Source organism: Ogataea angusta (assembly GCF_019207475.1).
Source record: "Ogataea angusta isolate 61-244 chromosome Unknown 61-244_NODE_9_length_489604_cov_89.567313, whole genome shotgun sequence".
Lineage (NCBI taxonomy): Eukaryota > Fungi > Ascomycota > Pichiomycetes > Pichiales > Pichiaceae > Ogataea > Ogataea angusta.
The window spans coordinates 42,082-67,120 of record NW_025065223.1 but is presented as its reverse complement, the minus strand read 5'-3'; the positions used below and the strand labels follow the sequence as shown (position 1 = coordinate 67,120).

Here is a 25,039-nt window from a genome sequence, read left to right as displayed (position 1 = left end):
TTTTTTTATTTTTTTCTTTATATAGAATATATGTAATTTTCATTAATTCTGCCTTCGATGTCTACCGCGTACACCAAGGAAAAAAAGGTAGGCGAAGGTACCTATGCCGTTGTTTACCTAGGGAAACAAATTGCAACAGGTCGAGATATAGCCATCAAAGAGATCAAAACGGGTACATTCAAAGATGGGCTTGATATGTCAGCCATCAGAGAGATGAAGTATCTCCAGGAATTGAAGCACCAAAATATCATTGAACTGGTTGACGTTTTTGCAGACAAGGAGAAAAACCTCAACTTGATTTTGGAGTTTCTTCCCTCGGATCTTGAGATGATCATCAACGATAAGAAGCTGATGATTGTCCCGGCAGACATAAAATCCTGGATGCTGATGACCTTGCGAGGGTTGCACCATTGCCACAGAAACGGAATACTCCATCGCGATCTGAAGCCGAACAATTTACTAATCTCGCCCGAAGGTTACGTGAAAATAGCAGATTTTGGTCTTGCCAGGTCTCTTGGGATGCCCAATGAGAAACTCACCTCCAACGTGGTCACCAGATGGTACCGAGGGCCAGAGCTTCTCTTTGGAGCTCAACATTATTCCCCGGCAGTGGATATCTGGGCTGTTGGGATTATATTTGCCGAACTGATGTTGAGAACGCCATATCTACCCGGTAAGGACGACGCAGACCAGCTGGTTGTTACTTTCCAGGCCTTGGGAACCCCAACCGAAGAAAACTGGCCAGGTGTGTCCCACCTTCCGAACTACAACAATCTCACAGTCTATCCAGAGCCTTCGCGACAGGAACTGAGAAACAGGTTTCCAGCCGCTACAGAGTCCGCGCTGGACCTGATGTGCGGCATGTTAGCATTGAACCCAAACAACAGACTCAATACAGAGGCCTGTCTTTTGCATGGCTACTTCACAGAGTCTCCAGAGCCGACAGAGCCAGAACATTTACCGAAAAAATCTTGAATCTATCCAATCATGTTGTACACATGTTTGCCAATTGCCATGCTGGCGGTGAGTCCGGGACTCTCTATTCCAACGAGATTAACGAAACCGGGGAACGTCTCTTCAATCACAAAATCATGAAGATTCTTGGTTCCTGGAGGGATCAGTTTCGGACGGATGCCGCTGTAGCTAGCACTCAAATTTTCACGCTTCACTCCAGGGAAATATTTAGACACTTCCTCGTGGACCGAGTCGAGGTTTGCCTCGTTTGGCTTGAAATCGTCTGGCCTGTCGACCCATTCCAGGTCTGGGCCAAATCTGAGCTGTCCTCCCAGATCCAAAGTCAAATGAGTGCCCAAGGTTGCAATATTTGGAGTTGGACACGGATACACAAGTCTCTGAATGCCAGGGTTGTGGGAATACGCAAAGTAGTTTCCCTTTGCATAGTATGGAGTATAGTGTCTTTCTTTAGGAAGCAGAAGGTTGGCGATTCCGGGAGAATATAGGCCTGCACTATTAATCACCACGTCTGCTCTGATCGGAAACTCCTCGTCCCCAGAAATTGTGGTCAGCTTGTACCCGCCATCTACGTCTATGCCCGTCACCTCCGTCGACGTCATCAGCATGCCTCCGCGGTTTTCCAGCTCGGCAAGAAGATAGTCCATCAGAGAATGTGCAGAAACAATTCCCGTGGTTGGAGAGTACAGAATGCCCGCATTCGCACGAATCAATGGTTCCTGTTGTCTGGCTTTTTCCAGCGACACAAACTCCGTTGGAACACCAATTTTCTTGGACTTCTCGTGCAACTGATGAAGATACTCCAATTGAGCGTCGTCCTGAGCCACAACCCATTTGCCACAGTTTGAAGACTCGACTCCGAACTTTGCAGCGTCGTATATCATATCTTTGCCCTCGATACACAATTTGGTCTTGAGAGACTCGTCGGGATAGTACAGACCTGCATGGATCACTTCAGAGTTTCGGGAAGAGGTCTCTTGTCCGTGATGCGCATGCTTTTCTACCACTAGCACATTGTTCGACTCTCTTTTGGCCAATTCGGCACCCACAGCCAAACCAACAACACCGGCGCCGATCACCACATGGGTGAAATCGGACAGGACGGCAGCCGACCGATGAAAATGCCTAATGCCCTTCATAGACGTATTTAATCTAATCATCTAGAGATCTCTATCTCTACAACTTTTTTTCGTTACGAAATACCCCGGGGTGATTAGCGAATCTTAGGCTGGCTTAGGTAATAGATTATGGTAGTCTCTGTAGGTTTATATTATCATATAAAATGGAAGCAGCACCTTTGAAGTAGCACCAACTTATCCTCACGACGGCACCTTGCGTATTGAAGTGAAAAGTTTAGCGAGTATCCGGGTGTTCAGCCTTTGGAATCAACCCATTTCGCATCATGCTTAGTTTTTATCTTCATATTAAGCCATGTCGACATCTGCACTGTAGGCGCGTGCAAGGGTGTCGTCGCCGAGCGAGCTTTTGACGCGTTCTGCCAGCATTATTGGGTTGGAGTAGCCTCGTGTGACCGGTGCTCTGCTGCCCTTGAATGCTGTTTGCATCACATCCGTCTTCGGTCGCACCTCATTGAACCAAACATGCTTGGACGCTTTGGAGACTTCGAGTCTCTTGGTGGCATCCACAACCAGAAGTCGCGAGATCAAGTCGAGGGCAGAGTCCTCGATATCGTCCCAGTACGGCGAGTAAAAAGCGTACCTACCCTCGATGATCTGCTGCCGCATCGACGGTGGGCCCAGCTCCTCGCTGAAGGGAGGAAAACCGCAAAGACACACGTATATCAGCACCCCAATGGACCACATATCGACGGCTTTGGTGTATTTGCGCTCCGTCGAGTTCACGAGCACCTCAGGCGCAACGTATGCGGGCGTCCCGCAGAGCGTGTTGGTAAACTTTGTTGCTCCAATGAACTTGGCGAGGCCGAAATCTGCAATTTTCACCTTGACATCAAGCTCGTGAGAGTCCCAAGGCCCTGTCTGCTTGTCGGAGTCGTGCTTTTTGAGTGTTATGTCCAAAAGAATATTCTCCGGCTTCAGGTCCCTGTGTGCAATGTCCAGCGAGTGGAGGTACTCAAGGCCTTTCACCAACTGGCTCATGAGTGCTTTTGTCTCGTTCTGGCGAAGCTTGCCCTTGGACACGATTCTGTTGAAGAGCTCGCCGCCATTCACTTTCTCCAACACCAAGTATGTGGTCATGGTATTGGCGTCATACGGTTCCACAAACGTTTCGTACGATCGAACGATGTTCGGATGGTCGATCTTCATGAGGATGTCCAGCTCCCTATTTAGCGAGGTGGCCCAACTGGCGTCTTTGCGAGTTGGATTGAAGATCTTGACCGCACAGGATTCTCCCGTGCTTCTCCGAACGCACTCTTTGACCTGCGCATAATGCCCGCACCCCAGCAGCTCACCAATCACGTAGCTATCGTAGAAGGAGCCAGTTCCAGGCCTTCGTGCGCTCTTGACGGTAAAACTTGCCTGGTACTTCAAAATATAGTGGCATTCAGCAGCAAAAGAAATCTTGTCCCCAGATCGAATCAGACAGGTATTGTCCTTACCAACGAGAAGTCCGTTCACAAAGGTGCCGTTCGAGCTGAGGTCCTTGAGATAGATTATGTCTTTTCCATTGAGGTGGCTCACACCGATTTCACAGTGATGCGTTGAACAGTCCGCCGGAGCGAGAACAATATCGTTTTTCTTGGACCGACCCACTCGAAGGCAGACTTTTCTCCGAAGCTCGATTTGCTGGGGGCCAGTAGCAGCGGGATCCAGATTGTACAGCGAGGCAACAGTTGGAAGCAGCTGTTTCTTGGGCTCGGAGGAAGAGTGCGGAGGGTCCGAAAGCTTTCTCTTGCGGCTCAATGAGACACTCGAAAGCATGACGGCAAGACAAAATCGGAGAGAAATCTTGGTTTTCGCGTACCAATTTACAAAATATACGGCTGTGCTACCAAAACATAATATATCGCATATAGTAAAAATGCTCGACCGTCAATTTAACATCTCATTTTAGGAACACTGTCAAAAATGGCCGTTGGAGGATTGGGCGAAGTCGATCAAAAGTACAACGGTAAAGGCATCCGCGTGGGTATTGTTCATGCCCGGTGGAATAGAAAAATCATCGACAATCTCGTTCTTGGTGCCAAGAACAAGCTTCTCGAGTGCGGTGTCGGGGAGACAGACATCATCATCGAGTCTGTCCCCGGCTCTTACGAGCTTCCATTGGCCACCGTGGCAATGTTCGAAAAGCACAATGTCGACGTTGTTATTCCAATTGGATGTTTGATCAAGGGTTCCACCATGCATTTTGAGTATATTTGCGATTCTGTGTCGCATGCTCTTATGGACCTCCAATTCAAGATTGGAAAGCCGGTGATCTTCGGCGTTTTGACATGTCTCACGGAGGAGCAAGCAGAGGCTCGTGCTGGCCTGATCCCTGGCGTGATGCACAACCACGGCGAAGATTGGGGTGCTTGTGCTGTTGAGATGGTCGTCAAATTCGGTGGGCTTTCAAGCCTTAAAATATCGTAAGTAAATATAAACTAAATTTTTTTTATCAATAGGAAAATAATTCGTAGCCATGGTTAAGCGAGGGCTTTCTGATGACGAAAGTGAAAGCAATGATGAGTGGAGAAACAGAGATACAGAACAAGAGAACAGTGACTTCTCTGATGAAAACGAGGACAACGACGAGGAAAATGCTAGCGATTCCAACGATTATCCCGGAAATCAGAAAAAGGTGATAAAAGATCGGTTCCAGGCCAGCGACAGCGAGGAAGAAGACGACTATGACGTCGAGTTCGAGAAGCACGTGCAGGAGGCACGCAAAGAAATGGAACAGAGCGCCAAGAAGCTCAAGCAACTGACTCCGGAACAACTAGCCAAAGAACAGAAGAAGATCAAGCGTAGCGGGGTGGTGTATCTTTCGACTATTCCTCCATACATGAAGCCCGCAAAACTCAGACATGTTTTGCAACGGTTCGGAAAAGTGGGGAGGCTGTATCTCAAGCCTGAGGACCCCAAGGTTTACAAGACGAGGGTGAAGACTGGGGGAAACAAGAAAAAGAAGTTTGTGGAGGGCTGGTGTGAGTTTGAGAATAAGAACGACGCTAAACTCGCGGCAGAAACCTTGAACGGGAACAAGCTAGGAGGAAAGAAAGGTAATTTCTACTATGATGACATTATGAACATCAAATATCTCAAGGGCTTCAAGTGGCATGATCTGACGGAAGCTTTGAATAGAGAGATTGAGATCAGAGAGAGTAAGATGCAATCCGAACTTTCTCAAGCGCACAGAATAAACAAAAACTTCATTAAGAATGTGGAAACTTCGAAGATGATTGAAAACATCAAGAAACGGAAGAAGAACCCTGAGCCCGCTGTTCAACGCGTGTATGCCCAGCGGTCTGTTACTACGAATAGAGCGGGAGCCGATGCGTCGCAGAAGGATACCAAGAATACAGAGAGCGGTAAGCTGAAGAAGGTGCTTGAAAATATTTTCTGATATACATCAGTGTAGTTAATAAATTAGAAATATTTTTCTATAATTTTTTAGTATTTTCATGTTAAGATATTCATCAAGGTTGCCGTCCCGGCTGTTGTTTTCCGGGATAGGGCAGGTACGATGGCGAAGAGCGGGATCCAGGAGAACAAAGGATAAAAGTCCCAGTTTGCAGGTAGTGAAAACCCCCGAGGAGCTGCTTCAAGAATATAGAAATGTGGACATTGACAATTTACGCGAACAGTACGAAAACCTAAATAATGTCAGGTTCTGTGAGCCCAACAGGCAGTGGATCTCCGCTATGTTTGGCCTGGATAGTGTTCCAGCAGATTTCGATTTTCTGGATACGCCAGAATCCCGGGGCAGAGTCCGCAGCCTTTTGAAAAAGAGGTATGGCAGGATGTCTACTTCGATATCGTTTAAAGACCTGTATTTCACTGACATAAACGTCGGAGACGTGGTCGATTTATCGCTTTCGCTGGACAGCAATAATCTTGCCGTTGTTGCTGAACTTCCGCAGGATATCAAAGACCCCCGTTACACTTTGATCAACAAGTACGGAGATCTGGAGTTTGTGAGCAAAAAACGTTTCCGTTTCCGACTGCCTTCTATTTTTCCACCGGACTGGTTCAACGGTTCGGTGATGAGCGAGCAAACAATCCTGGCAGACCTTGGGAGCTATGCCCAGCCCATAGGTAAAGTGAAATATAAGCTCGAAGAAAACCCAGATCGCGCTCGAATGTTTGACGAGATAATCTCACAGGACATCAATGATACAGAGGAACTGACCACGTACATTGTTCCCTCTCTTCTTTCTGGAATATTGAGTGAGGAACTATCCAAACTGAACAACAGGGCCTGGAGTTTGCTTCCTGACGTGAATCTGAAGCTGGAGACTCTTCACAACGTTCTGCAGAGCTCAAACGGGCCCGTTCAGTTTAACTTTTGTGAGATATTCCGCGCTTGCAGCTTGGTGAATTTGGAGGAGGTAGCAAAGGTGCTCCGTTCGAAAGACCCGCAGACAATACAGAAGAGCAATAAAAAACTACATAATCTGCTGACCCGGATGCTGACAATTGGAAACCAGTATGACTGGGTGAGTCTGGGCAAGAGCCCTTTTGGAAAGGTTGGCAACACAGACAAGATGAGTCCGGAAGCAGTTTACGCTCTCATTCTGGGGTTGCGCAAAAATAACCAAACGTATGCTCATGATACAAAAAACATGGTACCGAAACACGTGACCGTTGTTCCTCTGGAGACGATTGTCGAGCACAATAAAGTTGTGGAGGATTACGAGGCAAACGAGGAACTGCACGGCCAGCTCACCGAGTATATCATGCACAGACTCAAGGGAGGGTCTCCGAAGACACAGCCGCAGCATTACGAGCGGATTATGGACATGTATCGACTGTACATTGCCGGCTCTGTGAGCAGTCCTAGCTGCGAGTCTTTCTTGGTGAAGATTGTGCGAAGACTTCCTAGCCACAACCATCTTGAGATCACCAGAGACGTCATTTACGAGCTGCTTCTGAAACTAAAGGAGATTGCACCGAATGAGAACCCGATTAAATGGTGGATAAACTTTCCTACTCCGGGAAGCGGACTTTCTCTCAAAGCAGACCTGGAGCAGGAGTTCCATGCAAAAATCACCAAAGACACGCTCAACAGTTTCTTTTTCGTTGACGAGGAAATGTTCAACCATCCACGTCCTCGTTTTTCTGACGTTGTCTACTGTATTGACTCGGTCGACGCCAAAGAAATCGACGACGGTGTCAGTGTGCACCAGTTGGACGAGAATAAGTTCCTTGTTGGCGTGTTCGTTGCCGATCCTGCCTCCTACATCCATCCAGAAAGCACGGTTGCAGACATTGCGTTCGAGCGTGCGTCCACGCTTTATTTACCCGACGTCGGAGCTGCCAACAACGGACTATCGATGATGCCCGAGGCTCTGACAAAATGTATCCAGCTGGGTGTGCACGGGACTCCCCAGAGAGTGCTCAAGGTGAGCTATGTGGTGGACATTGCCAACAGAACAGCAGAGCTGGCGCCAGACGGTGTGCAGTTCGGTGTTGCTGACCAGTTCCTGAGTACCGATTACGACTCGGTGCATAAAATTCTGGAGGACGCAAGCGATGCAGACAAGATCCTGAACGAGATGTCCGCACGAACAAAAATCCCAGTACCTAAGATATCGGCCGATCTGAAAGCGCTGTACACTGTGGCAGACGTGCTCCGCAAGAGAGCGGAGGAAAATGGAAGAGTCACCGTGTTTAATAATTTCTCGATGGGCCGCAAGGTGGACACCATCAAGGAGGACGCAGAGGACATTCTCATCAGTTTCAAGGATAACCGCAGAAACCAGCAGCTCAAGTCCGAAGTGCTTGTTTCCGAGCTTATGGTCAACTCCAACAGACTGATGGGAGAATTTTTCAAAGAGAATAAAATACCAGGCCTGTTCAAGATCCAGAACAAACAGCCAACGACTCCAGAGGTGGCGCAGCAGTTGCGGGAGTTGCAGCAGAACAAGGGGACTGTGACCACTAACGAGTTCTTTTTGCTCAGCGAGTTCCTGAATAAGTCGCACGTTGCTCCGTTCCCTGCAAGACACGATTCTCTTGCCGTCGAGGCTTATGCCACTGTCACGTCGCCACTGCGGAGATTCGCCGATCTCGTTAATCATTGGCAGCTGCACCGCTATCTCGCCGAAGGCACGCCCGCCTTCAGACAGGAACATGTCAACGCAATGGCTTACCATCTCGAGATGCGCACCGACATCGATAAACGTGTTTCCTCGAAAATCATGACATTCTACATGTTCAAGCACCTCAAATATCTGCAAAAATCCTCGAACGAGCCGCTCCGCGTCGAATGTGTTGTTTGCAGGCCGGCTTCCGACGACGGCATTCTAGATGTTGTTCTACCTGACTACGGCGTGTACGGTGTGCTGGAAACCAGCCAGTCGGATAGAAGTAGAGAGCTCTTGAGCGACATTGAAGTGGGCGATGTCATCAAGGACGCCGTGATCGTGGACATGGACCTTCTAGAAGGTCTGCTTGTACTTAAAAGCGACAGCTACTAAAGTGTACATAGAAAATAAAATAAATAATGGCGAAAAATAAAGCTTAATAATTTTTCGATATCTCCATGGCAAAGAAAGGTAAGAAGCAAGAGGTCGAAGAAGCTCCAGGAAGCGACAGCGATTGGGAGGACACGGGCAAGAAGCCAAGCAAGAAACAGCTAGAAAAGCAGGCTAAGAAGCAGGCCGATGCAGACAAGAAGAAAGAGCGCGAGGCCTTGCTCGCCATGGAGGAAGAGACCCTGACCAAGTCCAAGGGTGGCAAGGGCAAGAAGGGCAAGAAAGGCGGCATTTCTGACCTGGACGACGCCTTGAACTCATTTAGCCCTAAAGGCACCATCGATGCCCACGGAGTCGAAGATTCCCTCGCCGCCCTGTCTCTTCTTAAAAACGACGTCGTTCCAGCAAAGGAAATTGACAGACACCCTGAAAGACGTTTCAAGGCCGCCCTGGCCGCATACACAGACCGCAGACTCCCTGAATTGAAAAAAGAGAACCCAGGGCTAAGAAAACAGCAACTAGAACAGCTCATCTACAAGGAGTTCCAAAAGAGTGATGAAAACCCAATGAACAAAGAAACCAACATCAGCTACAACGCGAAAACCGACGACGTGCGTAAGGTGAAGGAAACGATCCGTGAAAAACGTACCAAGAAGTATGAGAAATAGTGATGTTTGTATGTTAATTCTTAGATCTCTATATTACACTACTCGAACAAGTCGTCTAGCTTAGTCTCCTCAGTCTTCGACTTCTTTCTCTCCCCTTCGTTTTCGTCTCCGTCTTCAGCCTTGCGCTTCTTGTCTTCGTCCTCGCTTTCCTCGTCGAAAAGGTCGGCATCGCTCTTGTCGTCTTCGCTTTCCTCCTTGTTAGGCTCTTCTTCCTCCTCATCCTCACTTTCAACAACAAACTCCTTCTTCTTCTTACGTCCTCCGCGTTTCTTCTTCGGTTTTTCCTCGGAAGTCACATCCAGCTCGTCTCTGTTGTCCTTGTCCTCCTCAAGACGCTGCTGATTCCACTCCTTGGCGGTCTCTTCAAGCCGCTTCCTCTCCTCAGCACGTTTTTCTTCCAGCTTGCGTTGCTCCTCCAGTTCTTTCTCCCTTTGCTCCTGCTTCCTCTGCTCCTCAAGTATCTTCTGTTTCTTCGCGGTACGAATTTTGTTTTCGACCTCACCTTCATAGTCCTTCTGCTCCGCAATAGCTTTCTCCAGTTGCTTGATAAGAGTATTACCCATATTCGCTCTCAATTTCAACTCTTCAGCAGGGAATGGAGGATGCTTTTCATCGGTGGCCAGCTCATTCAAGGACTTGATAGCCTGGACCAGCCCAACCATCGATTCCTCCAAGTCGGCAACCGTTCTCTTCGTAGGAGGCTGCTTTCTCATAAACTCTGCAAGCTGGAAGTGAACAAACGCAATATTGAACTTGATTGAGGGCAATCCGTTGATCTTGTACGCCTTCTCCGCGAACTGAAGTGCCGTCTTGAAGTACTCCAACACTTTCTCAGCCATTGCCCTGTACAGCCAAGCCCTGCTGATAAAATTGTAAATATTGGCGTCCTGTCCATTCGTGTACCGAGTAAGAGCCAGCTGGTAGCTTTCTATGCTCTTCGCAAACTGCTTGGCTTCCAAGAAACAGTGGCCCAGATTTATGTAGACAGAGATGTCCTGCAAAGACTCTCTCACCTTTCTGAATATCTCTAGAGCGATTCCGACCTGCTTCTTGTCGGCAAAAATGATCGCAATGCCTTGCGCAGCATATGCATCCTTTGGATCAATGGACAAGACCTTTTGGTAGAGCTGGGCTGCACGAATGTAGTATTGATCCTTTTTTTGCGCGTCCTTGGACTCTCTGGCAAGAGTGCAATAGACATTACCCAGCGATGTCAGAGCATAACAGTCGTGGGAGGTGTGGTTAACTAGAGTTTCTCTGTGATGTTCACTCTCAATGTCCTTACCTTTTGTAGCCATGTACTTCTTACCGAACTTCTTGACGTACCATCCGTAGAAAGATCTAACTTCAAGATCGTCAGGAGAGTCTGCTAACAGTTCAGCAAGCTCTTCATGAATGTCCTCCTTGTCAGACAAGCACGTCAGAAGGAGCCATCTGAGTTTGGCACTGTTGTAACCAGGACACTCCTGCAAAATCCTCTGGTACATGCTCTTGGCAGTCTCGACGTCGTTTTGGGACTCCTTGCAACGAGCAACGTTATACTCGAGGATGAGCCTGATGGCATCTCTCGAAATTCCTTCCTCTTTTTGAGACTCCAAGGCTTTGAGAGCATTTTCGAAGTACGACAGGGAGTCACCGTCATTCTTCAACAGTCCTAGCACTCCAATGTTATTGAGTAGTGCATAAGACAAGTCCGCCTCTGTTTTCCCCAAGCTGATTTCCTGATCTTTCAACAGCATGAGGTACTTCAAAGACTGGGAAATATCTCTATCCTCGTATATTCTTGCCAAAGTGATTAGGGCTGCGGAGTTCAATGGCTCATTGTATTCTTTTGCAAGAGAAACGTATCTCTCCAAGAACGTTGTTGCCTTATCGGCTTGTTTTGGGTTCCTGCTGTAAAGCATGCCAAGCGCGAAAGTGACCTCCAAAACACGAGGATGAGACTCCTGCAGTTTCTCGAACGCTCTGATGGCGTCGTTGATTTCATTTCTCACAATCAAGCACTGACCATAACCGTACCTAGAGAGCAAATTATTCTCGTTATATTTGATGGAACTGCTGAACAGCTTCTGAGCCTCTAGGACGTCATTTTGTGCATACTTGCATCTGGCGAGCCAAAGAAGAGCGTCACTTTTGATTTGATTGGAGAACCTCGTGTCTTTGGACACTTTGTCGCATATCTTCTGAACCAATGCATAGTCCTCTTTGGAGAAGTAGAATGAGGCTAGGATCAACAAAATCACACCGTTTGTCGGGTCGTCAATCAGCGAAGCCTTGGCGAACTCCAACGCCAAAACGTACTTCTCTTTGAAGTCGGAATCAGAGACAGAGTTGGTGAAACAGTCATCAAATTTGGCGATCGAAATAAGAATCTTAGCCTCCAAATTCTTTTCAGGATTCACTTGAATAGAGTTTTGCCAGGCCTGGTTGGCAAGCTTCTTTCTGCCCAGCATCCAGTAACATATGCCAATACCAATTCTGGGATCAGGTCTGAGAAGAGGGTTGAGCAAAAGACATCTTTGGAAAACTTTTAGCGCAGCGACATACTTTTCCTTGTAAAAGAAGATCTTGGCTTTGGCCATCAAGGCAAAACAGTTCTTTGGGTTCTTCTTCAGTAAGTTGTCCAGCAATCTGGATTCCTTTTCGAAATTCGTTTGTTTGGTTTTCTGCTTGTCAGAAGAAAGAAGCAGCAAGGCCTGGGACATGAGTGTGAGTTCGTTGGTCGGATCTAGCGACAAGGCGGTTTCCGTCTCCTTCGTGGCCAAGTCGTACGAAATCAGTCCGCTATTCTTGCCCTCTCTGGTGAGATACAACCAGGCCAAAAATCCATGCAATGTGGACTGGACGTCTCCCGTGGCGTCCATAATTGTAGGTGAGTCGAGCGCATTTTTGATGACATTGAGAGACTCGTCAATTTTTCCCCGACTGGCGTACGCTTTGGCCACAACTAGCCAATGTTTCGTGCTAGACTCCTCGTTGGTCAAAAGAGCACACAATTCGCTAGAGTCCTCTGGAAGATCGCTGATAGTGTCAATGACAACCTCTTCGCCTTCTTCCTTCAATGGAATGGTGATATTCTTCGACACGTATGCCTCCCTCTGCTTTTCATCCAGGTAACTCAAATAGTAGTCGGCATTCAGAGGAACCGACTCCTCACTTGCCGAGTTCAAATCTTCCTGGACTGGCATTTTGAGAACAAAAAAGCGTATATCTTTTGAAGTTTTTCCAGGAGCCAAGACGGTGTCAATTACCCGGGCGACAAAATAAAAAAATAAAAAATAGCTAATAAATCTTAGTACGCAAGATATACAGTCACAATGGCTCACGACCAGCGGCGAATATACGTCGGATCGATGTCTAAGCTGCTTGCAGAAAATCCACGGGATTTGGAGCAGCGATTTGAGAAGTTTGGGAAAGTAGTCCGGGGTTTTGAGGTACACCATAAAGAAGTGCTAGACTACTATTATGGATACATTACAATGCAAATACCCGACGATCAGTTCAAAAATCTCATGCGCTCCTTTAATGGCGTCACCTACAAGGGCTCAAAGCTTGCCATACAGGAAGCTAAACCGGCTTACAAAGAAAGATGGATGAAAGACTATCGCAGACAAGATACTAAGATCAAAGATAGACAGATCAGGGAGCGCATAGCACAATGTCGATTAGAGAGAATTGCACAAAGGGGTTTGAATCCATTTGAGCTCTCGAATATAGAGAAAGGAAGATTGAGACGGACTCCTAGAAAGACAAGTCTAGCCAAGTTGACGATGAGAACATACATTAAGGGCACGCTTAAAATTGTGAGGCCCCGCAAAACCAAAGTCTGGGGCTACAACAAGAACAAGCACCCCGTGGATCTTGTTTGGAGATACATTGATGGCGAATGGAGAGATGGTAACGATCATACCGTGGAGAAAGTGAAAACAGACTTTACTTTGGGAGAGACAGAAAATGAAATCAAGGACGAGAAAGAGCGCACAACCAAGATGTTGGAGTCCTGGATGGACTCGTTTGATTTTAATAAGCCGGTTGATCTTAGTGACGACGAAGGGCTCGCACAGAAACCCGATTCCAGAGGTCGCGAAACCCAAGCGACTACTGAGGTTGCAAACAAAGAGCCGGCAGTGGTCGTTTTCGACGATGAGAACACAGTCGGAGCAGCCTCAGATGAGCAGAAAGATGAGGATGAGGATGTGGATACCGAGTTTTTGCCATCTTTCCTGCAAAAAGCAAAGCCTGTCGAACAGAAGGAAGAGCCAGCTGTCTCCAGCAAAACCACTGAGGTTCTGAGAACGCTGCTGAATCCGACGGAGCCGGTCAAACAGCCTGAATACGTGGAGTCCGAGGTGGCAGCCCCTGTGACTGGTTCCAAAAAATACGGACTCTTTTTCTCGCACTCAAAGTCACCTTTCATGAGTGCCCAGACGCAGCTGGCCACTTTGAAGACTGTCGAGATCGGTGAAGAATACGACAAGTGGTTTTGGGAGAACCGTGGAGACCTGAACAGGTACTTCAGAAGACGACGCAGAGACGTTCTTCGGCAGGCGAAGAAAGGAGGCCGCGTGGCTCTGATCTGATTTCAAATCTGCACTGCCTTGACAGTACAAAGAGCACTGACGAATGTAATCGGCAAGACGAATAGAGCTGAACTAATGGGGAGCTGTAGAGACTGAGCTGCTGCGACACGAACTGACTGTTGAGCTGAAAAAGAGCCCGTGTAGACGGCAGTGTTCTACCCGAGCGTGTCTGGTAGTCTCATGATAATAGTCGTGTACAAAATAATGACTATTTTTCGTCGAAAAATATTCTTTTAATATTCTCATCATGGAGGCTAAACCGATAGTTCTCGAGAACACGAGCCGGCGTGATGCCCTGATCGCTGTTGAGAAGAAGTACAAGCAGGTGTGGAAAGAGGAGAAGGTCTTTGAGGTGAACGCTCCAACCAACGAGGAAGTGCCGTATGGCACCTCTTGGGAGGAACTCCACGCAAAGCACCCTAAATTCCTCACCACGATGGCATACCCATACATGAACGGTGTTCTTCATGCCGGACACAGTTTCACGTTGTCCAAGAGCGAGTTCACAGCCTCGTTCGAGAGACTGAAGGGCGTCAAGGTGATCTTCCCTCTTGGGTTCCACTGCACAGGTATGCCTATCTGTGCTGCTGCCGACAAGCTCAAAAGAGAGATCGAGATGTTTGGCGAGGACTTCTCGAAGGTTCCCGAAGAAGACGAGCAACCGGAGGAGGAGGCAAAGACAGCTGCCAAGAAGGAGGATGTGACCAAGTTCAACGCCAAGAAGTCCAAGGTCCAAGCCAAGCAGGGCCGTGGAAAATACCAATTTGAGATCATGGAGCAGCTCGGGATCCCAAGATCCGAGATCTCGAAGTTCGCCGACCCTTACTACTGGGTGACCTACTTCCCTCCTCTTGTTGAGAAAGATGTCACTGCTTTTGGAGGTAAGGTTGACTGGAGAAGATCGACTGTTACGACTGATTTCAACAGCTACTACGACTCGTTCGTTAGATGGCAGATGAACAGACTGAGACAGCAGAACAAGATTAAGTTTGGTGAAAGATACACCATCTACTCCGTCAAGGACGGCCAGCCATGCATGGACCACGACAGACAGTCAGGAGAGGCTGTTCTGCCCCAAGAGTACACTGGGTTGAAGATTGAGATTACGGAGTTTGCAGCAAAAGCACTAGAAGTCTTTGAAAACGATAATTTCAATCTCGCTGGCAAGAAGGTGTTTTTGGTCGCAGCCACCTTGAGACCAGAAACGATGTACGGCCAAACGTGCTGTTTCGTTTCTCCAAAAATCAACTATGGTCTGTTCGACGCCGGAAACGGCAACTACTACATCTGCACCGAAAGATCGTTCAAGAACATGAGCTACCAGAAACTGACTCCTAGAAGAGGAGACTTCAAGCCTATTCTGAAGATCAACGGCGCTTCTCTGATAGGCTCCAAGATCGACGCGCCGCTCACAGTGTTCAAGAACCTGAGAGTGCTTCCTATGGAGACCGTCTTGGAGTCGAAGGGTACGGGTGTGGTCACGTGTGTTCCGTCGGACTCTCCAGACGATTATGCCACGACTAGAGACCTGCACAACAAGGCCGATTTCTACGGAATTGATAAGGACTGGGTCATCACCGAGATCCTTCCGGTCATCAAAACTGAAAAGTACGGTGACAAATGTGCAGAGTATCTTGTTAAGGAGCTGAAGATCAATTCGTCCAAAGACACCGTTCCTCTGGCTACCGCTAAGGAACTGGCTTACAAGGAGGGCTTCTACAACGGTACTATGATGGTTGGCAAATATGCTGGTCAAAAGGTCCAAGATGCCAAGGAGAAGGTCAAGAAGGACCTGATTGCTTCTGGCGACGCCTTTGCCTACAGCGAGCCTGAGTCGCTGGTCATCTCCAGATCGGGAGACGAGTGTATTGTTTCTCTGGAAGACCAATGGTATTTGGATTACGGTGAAGAGAAATGGAAAGAACAGGCTTTGGAGTGTCTTTCTCAACTGAACGCTTACAGTCCAGAGGTCAAGAACGCTTTTGAGGGTGTTCTGAACTGGCTGAAAAACTGGGCTGTTTCCAGAAGCTACGGTTTGGGTACCAGGATTCCATGGGACCCAAAGTACCTTGTGGAATCTCTGTCCGACTCCACCATCTACCATGCCTACTACACGGTGGCTCATTTGTTGCACAAGGATTTCTATGGTAAGGTTACCGGTCCTCTCGGTATCAAGCCAGAGCAGATGACCGACGATGTCTGGGACTACATTTTCTGCAACGTTGAGAAGGTCGACAGCAGCATTCCTCAGGAGCATTTGGACCTGATGAGAAGAGAGTTTGAGTTCTTCTACCCAACAGACATGTCTGTGTCTGGTAAAGATTTGATTCCAAACCACCTGACTTTCTTCATCTACTGTCACACTGCCCTATTCAAGAAGCAGTTCTGGCCTAAGGGAATCAGATGTAACGGACACTTGATGCTGAACAACGCCAAGATGTCGAAGTCCACCGGTAATTTTATGACTCTGGAGCAAATGGTGGAGAAATTCGGAGCAGATGCTTCGAGAATTGCTCTTGCCGACGCTGGTGACAGTGTTGAGGATGCCAACTTCGAGGAAAGCAACGCTAACGCAGCCATTTTGAGGATGTACACATTGAGAGAATGGGCTGAGGAAACGATCAAGTCCATTGACTCGTTCAGAACCGGCGAGTACAATTTCTTTGACAAGGCCTTTGATAATGAGATGAACGTTTTAATCAACGAGACATACAGGGAGTTCGACGCGACTCGTTTCAAGGGTGGTTTGAAGAGCGGTCTTTTCGACTACCAGACCGCCAGAGACTACTACAGAGAAGTCAGCAACATCGGCCCGGGTATGCACAAAGACCTGGTCCTCAAATATCTAGAGACCCAGGCCCTCTTGGTGTCACCAATCGCACCTCACTTTGCCGAGTATATATATAGAGACATCTTGGGTCACAAAGAGTCTATTCTGAACGCCAGATGGCCAACTCCAAAGGAGCCAATCTCCACCCCGTTGACCGATGCATTGACATATATCAGAACTCTGGCCAGGTCCATCAGAGAGACCGAAGGACAGCTGCTGAAGAAAAAGAAGGGCAAGTCCGCCGATCTGGACAAGGACAAGCCTTGTGTCTTGACCTTGTACATTTCAGCTAGCTTCCCTGAGTGGCAGAAGAACTACGTTGAGCTTGTTAGACGACTCTTTGAGGAGCACAAACTCGACGACAACAACGAGATCAAAGCCAACATCGACGGAAAGGATATGAAGAAAGCCATGCCGTTTGTTTCGTCTCTGAAGAAAAGGCTTGCTACTGAGCCTCCTGAGTCTGTTTTCAATAGAGAGCTGTCTTTCAGCGAGCTTGAAACTGTGAAAGTGGCCAAGGATGTCATCAAGAAAGCCGCTGCCATTTGCAACGTTATAGAAGTCGCGGCCGTACCAATTGACAGCAAGAGCACATCTGGTCAAGACATCTTCACCGGCAAGACTGTTGAGATTCCTACAGGAAAGATTCTGGAGAGCTCTGTCCCAGGACAGCCAGCTATTTCCATTAAGAATATTTAATTAGTACAGCGGTGAATAAATACATTATAAGCGAGTCAATTGGAATTGCGAATATCAGATCTTGATGCCTCTTTTTTCTAGCTCTGCCACAGTCCAGGCCCAGTTATTAGCGGCGTAGTATGAGTTTTTTGCGAGATAGCTTGGTTGATGCTCTTTTCCGTAGGAGACATAAAATTTCTCGTTATCTTTCTGTGGTGTTAACTCGTCACTCAGCGCACATTTAAGCGTTGCATAAGATCCTTCCTCATTCGAGATACCGAAAAAGTAGCCAAAGACTTGGAAGAGGACCCAGAATACCAATCCAATAAAAGGGAGTCGCGTGAAGTGGCTAAAGAGATTTGTGTTCATGACAAAGCCAGGATGCACAGAGACGCAAAGAATTTGCGGGTGGATCTTTGCAACCCTGTTTATGAACTGCATCCCAGCGGTCTTGGCCAGACCGTACCTGAACCAAGTGAAAATGATATTGGGGCGATAATTGAACTGGTAATCCATCTTGAAAGGGAAGAAGGTAAACCAGTGGCCGACAGAGCTTATGTAGATGATTCGGGGATCTTGGACAAGAGCTGAGTTGAGCATCAATGGAAGCAGCCTGTTGGTGATGACAAAATGCGAGATGTAGTTTGTTTGTAGTTGGATCTCAAAGTTATCCTTGGTAAGCGAGAATGGTACAGCCATGATGCCGGCATTGTTGATGAGCAGATGCAGGGTCTTTTCCCTTGTTTTAAACTCTGCCATTGCTTTTTCAACGGAGCTGAGGTTCAGCAGATCGATTTCCAGAAAGTACAGCTCGCCAAGAGCCTGGCGCGGATCTTTTCTGCGTGTCAATGCCTCCTGCTTGAGCGATTGTATGGCGGCTTCCACGCGGTTCTTGTTACGGCCGCCCAGATACACCACGTAGCCGTGCAGGTACAGGTGTAAAACAGTGTAGTAGCCTATCCCGCTGTTGCCTCCCGAGATAAAACAAACGCGTCGCTGTATATGGGGATCAAAGTAGGGAAGGTCATCGGGCGTGAACATAAGGTTAAATATATATTTTAGTTACAGGGAAAAAAAAAAATTTAGATAACAGGTATTATTATATAGCCACAGCCTTTATTCGTCAGGTCGTTCATTAGCTTAGTACAAATATTTAATGTAGGGACTCAGGTCTCCCTTCATTATCCGGGTTCTTTCGTCGTAAGATTCCCACTTTGCAAGCGAAGCTGCTGTCATCTTCTTGCGGTTACGGTGAACCACAAGTGCGAAGTAGGCGAGGATAAAGAAGATAGCAAGACCAGCAAATCCGATACAGATGCCCAGTCCTTTTTTGTAGTCGGGGGCCTCACTGTCAGGGAAAATGAACGACGCAATAATTCCTCCAATGTTGCCGAATCCAATCACAAAGGCGGTTCCCACGGACTTTCGTATGTGTCCAGAGTAATTAAGACTGATCCAGCACACAACAATAGGCATACAGGTGTAGAGACCTGAAGCAACCAGGAAACAGCCGCCGTATTTGACGTTAAGATGATCTCCACCGCCCAGAATCATAGCCAGGCCGGCGATGGCCACGCATGCTGCGAGAAGCGCATATGGCAATCTGATTCCGTGGAAGTCGGAAACGAAAGCCAAGATGATCGAGAAGCCGAGAGAGGCGAGCCACGGGTAGATGGAGTGGGCCTGGGCGTTCATCGCAGTGTATCCAAGCAATTTGATGATGGATGGAGCGAAGTAAGCGTAAGAGTAGGACGGAACAATGAGACAGAAATAGATCAAAGCACCAAGATAGAGCATTGGGTCTTTGAAGACCTCAAGAACGTCCTTGACGGTTTGTTTGATTTCGAAGCCCGAGTTACCCGAGTAGACCTCGAGCTTTTTCTTGAGGAAAGTCGTTTCGTTTTTGCTCAAATATCTAGCGTCCTCAGGGAAGTCTGTGATCAAAAAGTACAGGATAATTCCAAGACCCGCACTGATGGTGCCCTCGACAACGTAGATCCATTGCCATGCCGAAAGGCCGTGAACACCGTTCAAATCGTACAGTCTGTAAGCGATCGCTCCACCGCAGCCACCAGCGACCGACGTGCAGCTGAAGAAGATACTGAATCTTCTCTGGGCTTCGCGCTTGGTGTAGAAGTTTGCAAGAATGTAGAAAATACCAGGGAAACTTCCGGCCTCGAAAATACCAAGGAGAACTCTGGTAGCCACCAAACCACCAAAAGTCTTGACAAATGCGGTTCCAATGGTCACCACACCGAACAACACGATCATGGTACTCATCCAGGCATGCGGCTTGATGATCTTCAGACAGTAGTTTGATATCACCTCAAAGACAACATAGGGAACAAAGAACACTGTTAGAGCCGTGTTGAACTGCTGTTTCTGCAAATCCAGGGCAGCTTGCATTCCGTAAATCTTGGCGTTCGAAATGTTCACTCTGTCCAAGAATGCCAGGAAGTAAAGCAGGCAGAAAGGAGGAACAACACACAGATCGATTTTCCACATCAGTTTCTTATGGTTGATGTTGTGCTCCTCAGCAAGAAGCCTCACCCTCTGGTCCATCTCGGACTCAGAAAGCACGGTGTCGTGGGACTGCTTTTCGTCCGAGGCTATATTCTCGTCGAGCTCGTACTTCTTCTCTAAGCTGGGTATAGAAGACATGATTAAAGACAAGAATTTCAACAGGAAGTGGGGATGGCCGATCTTATTTTATCTGCGAAAAAAGGCCAATATTTGTCATAGGTCTTCGCTAACAGGATTTAGTCGACACAAGAAATAGAGCCCACTAGTTTATGACTGACAAAGAAATCAACAGAAGCAGCCTGCAGAACAATCAACTGCTTTTTGAGACCGTCTATGCTAAGCCCCTCGTCAATCAATGCTCCGCTGTGAGCCAAAAACAGGCCTTGTTGGAACTCGGTAGTATGACCGATACAGGGCCGTTTTCACCCTCTTTTTCCGGATGAATGACTAAATCGGTAAAATTTTTCCCTCCAGCGCGCCGGGGGTGAGGCAGAGGTCGCCGGACCTCTGAACACGTATCAAACACCATCCTTGAGGCGGCTCAGCTCATTTTTCAGTGTATATGTGTTGATCCTACAATTTAAGTAAAATTCCGGGGCTTATCTTATATATATGCTAAACCTTCACAACTACAGCCTTGGCTGTTAGCCTTGAATACCCGAGCGGGCTCTGAAAAAAATTCCTTGCGCTATCTGTCGGCTAATCGGTGTATGGTGTACGGGTGTTGCCGAAAAGTATCCACGATCGAGCTTCACTTATATTATTATACAACATCTATTCGAGCTGCTGGCACGAGCAGCAGGCCTGGGAGCACGATTGGCTCCTTGCACGGCGTTTAGTGGTTCTGTTTGAGTTCCAGATTCCCTTTGTCCTTCGATATCCTCGGGAACGCCACTTTCCGTAGGCTGTTCTGTATCGCGCTGAGAATCGGCTTCTGTAGATCTGGTCGGCTCCACTTCCTCGGTGAGCGCTTGTCGGACGGCCGTCTCGAAAACTTCGTCGATCTGGTATTTTGTTTTGGCGCTGCATTCCAGAAACGCTGCTAAGCCAAGTTCGCGGGCAAGCTGCAACCCTGAGGACGAGGAGACTTGGCGGCAATTCTCGAGATCAGCCTTGGCTCCCACCAAGATGATGGGTACGTTCCTACCTTCAAGGAGGGAACGTACATGCACGACTCGCATAAGAACCGAATCAAAAGAGGTCTCGCTCACAACAGAGTACACGATTAGGATAGCCTGTGACTCCCGTAGCATGTTTTCTGTCTTTGGATCCAGTCCGTAGTCAGTGTCGACAATATCCAAGATGTTCAGTTGGTAGTGCTGGCCATCTATTGCCACCTCCTTCTTGTACATATCCTGAACGTTTGCATCAATATCCTCAACAAATTGCGATTGCACATACTGCAACACCAAGGTGCTTTTGCCGCTTCCCAGCTGCCCCATCACGCTGATTCTGACAGGTTTGCTTTCCTAACGATTAGAAGACTTATGTATATTGGATGCACGTACCATAAACATATTTTAGTTATACGCTAAATTTTAGTTTTTGAAAACGGTTTTTTGTCGATCTCCTGTCAACCTACCTATCTTGCAGAAAAACCGTTTCATGACAATTTCTTTTTTGGTCATTTTTTAGCTGACAGGCTGCGAATATAATTTTGAATATGAAGTCCTCTTATATAGTCAACTCCAGGTCGCGTATAATCTGCTCCACCATCGAAGCCGAAAGCTTAAACATTTTCGTGGATCCCGAGTTCTTCATCAGTCTGACAACACACCCTGAGAAACCGTATTCGTAGCCATCTTGTCTTTCTGTCTCCACAGTCACATTGAGGCTATTTTTACGAGAATCTCCCACGTACTCCACGTTCAACGTGGTTGATGTTCGACCCGGCCGAAGCTTTATCGAGTTTTGGTGATCCAGCTTCAAGCACAAACCCTCAATAACCTGCTCACAAGAAAGAACGTCTGTCTCAATGATGTGCTGTTTTTTCCAGAATTGGGTGCTCTTGAATTTCGTAGCCCGTCTTCTCACATGCGGGCTATCGACCTGCTTCTCGATCGTACCTAGTAGTCGTTTGAACCAATTTGGCCGTTTCTGAGGACTCGTAGAAACTGTCTGGGCCTGGCGTTCCCTTAGCTCCCTTTCTTTGAAATCAGGGTCCATAGGGGAATTCTCAATCTGGAAAATGGGCGCGGAGTCTCTTTTTGATATAAGAGAAGAAATTCTAGCTTTAACCTGTGATCCCGCAGCTCTTCTTTCTCTGGTTCTAGCCAAATCGATAGGATGTGGGCGTGAAGACCTTCGTTTTTCTGTGATTTCGTCGTCGAAAATGGTTGTCTCGTCCCTCACAACGAGTGGCTGCTCCACCTCAGGATCGGCAAAAACGGAAACCCTCGTAGGCTCTTCAACCACAGTCTCAATCTTCTTCGTCTTTTCGGGAGTGAGAGTCATCCGCTTTCTTTGATGAGCCTCCTCAGGAGGCATGTCATAGTTAGAATTAGCCAGCAAAGAGCATCGGATCGTTGGGAACGGCTGTTGGACAAACTTGTTCAGCTGAGAGTCCTGAGAAGTAGCTGATTCGACCTTGCGATGGGTTTTGATGATGGAACGATTCGACTGCGAGGAAACAAACTTTGCATTCTGCTCAGAGTCTGCGTCAGCGAATTTATCCTGATCCAGGGGCGGTATCTTGAATTGTTCTTCTTGGGGAGTTAGAATGGGAATCTGTATCGCTGAATGTAGACTGTACGAATTATCGTATGAAATTAACGATTCGTCAACAGACACATCGGCTTTATGAGTTAATGTCTTCGCTGTTGCGAGTTGCGGTGGCAGTTTTCTTGATGGCGGTTTCTCTTGTTTACTGCGCTTGTTGTAGTCATTCAGACTAATATCATTTTGTGGATCCAAATAAGAAGAAAGATTCCTAATTGACGAGTGCGAGTTACCAATCGATGATTTTCTCAATGGGGCCTTTGGGAAGCTCGTATCCCCCTTGTTCTCTTTGAAATCGAGATCATCAAGTCTGCTCATACGCACCCCAAATTTCTGCAAGACATCGCTTGTCTTGCGAATAGAAGCCGAGTTTGAATCTTTTAATGGAGTATTTCTTCTCTTGGGGTCGAGAGAATGCATGTTCCTCTCCCTCACTGTATTCTTTTCACTGAAGCTCTCCCTAACGTCTGATTTCCGAGGAGAACCATTCAGGGAATCTTTGGCCTCTGAAATAAGGTCTGTTTTATCTTCGAATATCTCAAATTTTAGGTCGACGTCAAACTTATCCTCTGTGAAAACGGCGTCAACCAAATATGTAAAGTCACTGAGGTCGACCTCTGGTAATTTGGGCAGATCTTTCGGATTGACTGTCAGTTTCTTTGATTTGGCAAGCGAGTTCGAGCGAGATGGCTTAGATTGATCTTTGAGCGACTTCTGACTGTTATATCTGCGGAAAGAAACGGATTTTCGAGATGAAGAAGAGACTATCATCGCGGGAGCTTTAGTCTTGTTGGCACTACTGGACTTTGTTGGTCTTCTAGGGAGTGCTTTGTTGGCCGTTGAAGGAAGTTCCCTCGTGGACATCTTCAGTACCTCACCATGCTCGTCTTGGATGATGGTACGAACACTGGTCGATTTAGGGATTCCTAGCTTTGCAGACTTTGCAGGGGATGGTGGACGCTTTCGCGTTCTTGAGTGTGTTTGCTCTTCCTCAGAATCTTGAGCATGACATTCCTTATACTTTTCCAGCAAGTAGTAAAACATCTTTTCGGAATTCTGATCCTCGCTTTGTAGATTTCTGACAAGCTCATTGATTGGAATACCATGCCACAAGGTTTGGAGGTTATGCAATATGTCGGGGTCAATATTATGTATAGGTTTTGTCATTTTGAGATCAGCCTCCTGGGCTATGTGGATCTCGTCGTCTGTCTCTGGATACTTTTTGAGCAAAGGATGATTCAAAATGTCATGGATTGATATCCTATCGCGCGGGTCGACCCTTAACATGGACCAAATCAGATCCTTGGCTTCGCTGCTCAAATTGACTGGCATATGAAACTTCCCAGTCTGAACTTTCAGCAGTAACTTGCGAATGTTAGAGTCGTCGAAAGGTAGATGACCAGTCAGCAATGCAAAGAAGATGATTCCACATGACCACACGTCACTTGGAGATCCATGATATGTTCTTCCGGCAACAATTTCCGGAGAAGCATAATGTGGAGATCCGCACGATGTCTCAAGCAGCTTATGTTTGGTCTCTAGAGCAGCCATACCGAAATCAGCAATCTTGATGTTATGATTCTTGTCCAGTAGTATATTTTCTGGCTTCAAATCACGATGACAAATATCAAACTTGTGACAGTACTCAACTGCTTTAATGATTTGCTTGAAATACCCCACAGCCTCTTGTTCCGTGAGGCGGCCGTGATTAATCAAGAAATCGAACAATTCACCTCCCTCCACATACTCCAAAACCAAATAAAGCTCGTTGTCATTCTCCCAAACGTCATAGAGGGCCATGATATTCGGGTGCGAAATAAGCTTCATGATAATTATCTCCCTTTCTATGCCGTACGGTAAACCGTTTGCGTCAATCTTGGGACCCTTTCCATTTTTGTAGTGCGTGACTGTACCCGGAGCGGCCTTGGGGACAATCTTGACAGCAGATAGTTGACCGGTAACACAGTGCTTAGCCAACCTGACTCTCCCGGTAGAGCCTCTTCCTAACGTCCGGCCCAGTTTCCAGGGGCCGATTCTATTTTCAGCTTTTCGTTTGCTGTTGGATGTAGTAGATGTCTGGGAGAGCCTTTTATTAGCGTTGGCCACACTTTCCACCACACGATCTATCTGTCTTTGAGAGCCAGTCAAAGCTCTGTTAGTGTTATTATGGCCCGTGGCTGCGACGGCAGCCTTAGATGCAAACGAAGAAACTCTCTGTGGTGCCACGGATGTCATCAAATGAGTGAATCAAAACAATGCCTAAAAGTGTCTAAATGATGCGAAAAAGGAGAGGTCTCACGTCTATGTTGAGTGGACCTGTTCTAAGTCTGGAACGTCGTACTCTAGTATGATAATATGCGAATACAAAGGACAATTATGAAATTTAATTTCTTGCTCCTTCCATTCCCACAAATTCTCTTGGAATATGAATATTTTCTTGAATATGCACCGCACCGTGTTACCGTGTTTGAGA

The 25,039-nt window shown here is 47.3% G+C and overlaps 14 protein-coding genes across 14 annotated transcripts; 7 read left to right on the top strand and 7 right to left on the bottom strand.

The window, feature by feature from the left end:
- Positions 1-57: 57 nt before the first annotated feature.
- KL928_004192 (uncharacterized protein) lies at positions 58-975 on the top strand (the record flags this gene model as incomplete). Its single annotated transcript, XM_043204863.1, has 1 exon — positions 58-975. One exon carries the CDS (start codon positions 58-60, stop codon positions 973-975), a length of 918 nt encoding a protein of 305 aa, XP_043058259.1.
- A 2-nt stretch (positions 976-977) lies between these two features.
- Positions 978-2,111, bottom strand: KL928_004191 (uncharacterized protein; the record flags this gene model as incomplete). The annotated part of the gene is made up of 1 exon (XM_043204862.1): positions 978-2,111. One exon carries the CDS (start codon positions 2,109-2,111, stop codon positions 978-980), a length of 1,134 nt encoding a protein of 377 aa, XP_043058258.1.
- A 285-nt stretch (positions 2,112-2,396) lies between these two features.
- On the bottom strand, positions 2,397-3,872 carry KL928_004190 (uncharacterized protein; the record flags this gene model as incomplete). The annotated part of the gene is made up of 1 exon (XM_043204861.1): positions 2,397-3,872. The coding sequence occupies one exon, from the start codon at positions 3,870-3,872 to the stop codon at positions 2,397-2,399; it is 1,476 nt and encodes a 491-aa protein (XP_043058257.1).
- Positions 3,873-4,019: 147 nt separating this feature from the next.
- KL928_004189 (uncharacterized protein) lies at positions 4,020-4,523 on the top strand (the record flags this gene model as incomplete). Its single annotated transcript, XM_043204859.1, has 1 exon — positions 4,020-4,523. The coding sequence occupies one exon, from the start codon at positions 4,020-4,022 to the stop codon at positions 4,521-4,523; it is 504 nt and encodes a 167-aa protein (XP_043058256.1).
- A 49-nt stretch (positions 4,524-4,572) lies between these two features.
- KL928_004188 (uncharacterized protein) lies at positions 4,573-5,496 on the top strand (the record flags this gene model as incomplete). The annotated part of the gene is made up of 1 exon (XM_043204858.1): positions 4,573-5,496. One exon carries the CDS (start codon positions 4,573-4,575, stop codon positions 5,494-5,496), a length of 924 nt encoding a protein of 307 aa, XP_043058255.1.
- A 58-nt stretch (positions 5,497-5,554) lies between these two features.
- On the top strand, positions 5,555-8,572 carry KL928_004187 (uncharacterized protein; the record flags this gene model as incomplete). The annotated part of the gene is made up of 1 exon (XM_043204857.1): positions 5,555-8,572. One exon carries the CDS (start codon positions 5,555-5,557, stop codon positions 8,570-8,572), a length of 3,018 nt encoding a protein of 1,005 aa, XP_043058254.1.
- Positions 8,573-8,637: 65 nt separating this feature from the next.
- On the top strand, positions 8,638-9,237 carry KL928_004186 (uncharacterized protein; the record flags this gene model as incomplete). The annotated part of the gene is made up of 1 exon (XM_043204856.1): positions 8,638-9,237. One exon carries the CDS (start codon positions 8,638-8,640, stop codon positions 9,235-9,237), a length of 600 nt encoding a protein of 199 aa, XP_043058253.1.
- Positions 9,238-9,275: 38 nt separating this feature from the next.
- On the bottom strand, positions 9,276-12,425 carry KL928_004185 (uncharacterized protein; the record flags this gene model as incomplete). The annotated part of the gene is made up of 1 exon (XM_043204855.1): positions 9,276-12,425. The coding sequence occupies one exon, from the start codon at positions 12,423-12,425 to the stop codon at positions 9,276-9,278; it is 3,150 nt and encodes a 1,049-aa protein (XP_043058252.1).
- Positions 12,426-12,554: 129 nt separating this feature from the next.
- Positions 12,555-13,817, top strand: KL928_004184 (uncharacterized protein; the record flags this gene model as incomplete). Its single annotated transcript, XM_043204854.1, has 1 exon — positions 12,555-13,817. The coding sequence occupies one exon, from the start codon at positions 12,555-12,557 to the stop codon at positions 13,815-13,817; it is 1,263 nt and encodes a 420-aa protein (XP_043058251.1).
- Positions 13,818-14,064: 247 nt separating this feature from the next.
- KL928_004183 (uncharacterized protein) lies at positions 14,065-17,346 on the top strand (the record flags this gene model as incomplete). The annotated part of the gene is made up of 1 exon (XM_043204853.1): positions 14,065-17,346. One exon carries the CDS (start codon positions 14,065-14,067, stop codon positions 17,344-17,346), a length of 3,282 nt encoding a protein of 1,093 aa, XP_043058250.1.
- Positions 17,347-17,400: 54 nt separating this feature from the next.
- Positions 17,401-18,366, bottom strand: KL928_004182 (uncharacterized protein; the record flags this gene model as incomplete). The annotated part of the gene is made up of 1 exon (XM_043204852.1): positions 17,401-18,366. One exon carries the CDS (start codon positions 18,364-18,366, stop codon positions 17,401-17,403), a length of 966 nt encoding a protein of 321 aa, XP_043058249.1.
- A 99-nt stretch (positions 18,367-18,465) lies between these two features.
- Positions 18,466-19,986, bottom strand: KL928_004181 (uncharacterized protein; the record flags this gene model as incomplete). Its single annotated transcript, XM_043204851.1, has 1 exon — positions 18,466-19,986. The coding sequence occupies one exon, from the start codon at positions 19,984-19,986 to the stop codon at positions 18,466-18,468; it is 1,521 nt and encodes a 506-aa protein (XP_043058248.1).
- A 617-nt stretch (positions 19,987-20,603) lies between these two features.
- KL928_004180 (uncharacterized protein) lies at positions 20,604-21,290 on the bottom strand (the record flags this gene model as incomplete). The annotated part of the gene is made up of 1 exon (XM_043204850.1): positions 20,604-21,290. One exon carries the CDS (start codon positions 21,288-21,290, stop codon positions 20,604-20,606), a length of 687 nt encoding a protein of 228 aa, XP_043058247.1.
- Positions 21,291-21,522: 232 nt separating this feature from the next.
- On the bottom strand, positions 21,523-24,801 carry KL928_004179 (uncharacterized protein; the record flags this gene model as incomplete). Its single annotated transcript, XM_043204848.1, has 1 exon — positions 21,523-24,801. The coding sequence occupies one exon, from the start codon at positions 24,799-24,801 to the stop codon at positions 21,523-21,525; it is 3,279 nt and encodes a 1,092-aa protein (XP_043058246.1).
- Between the last annotated feature and the right edge of the window lie 238 nt (positions 24,802-25,039).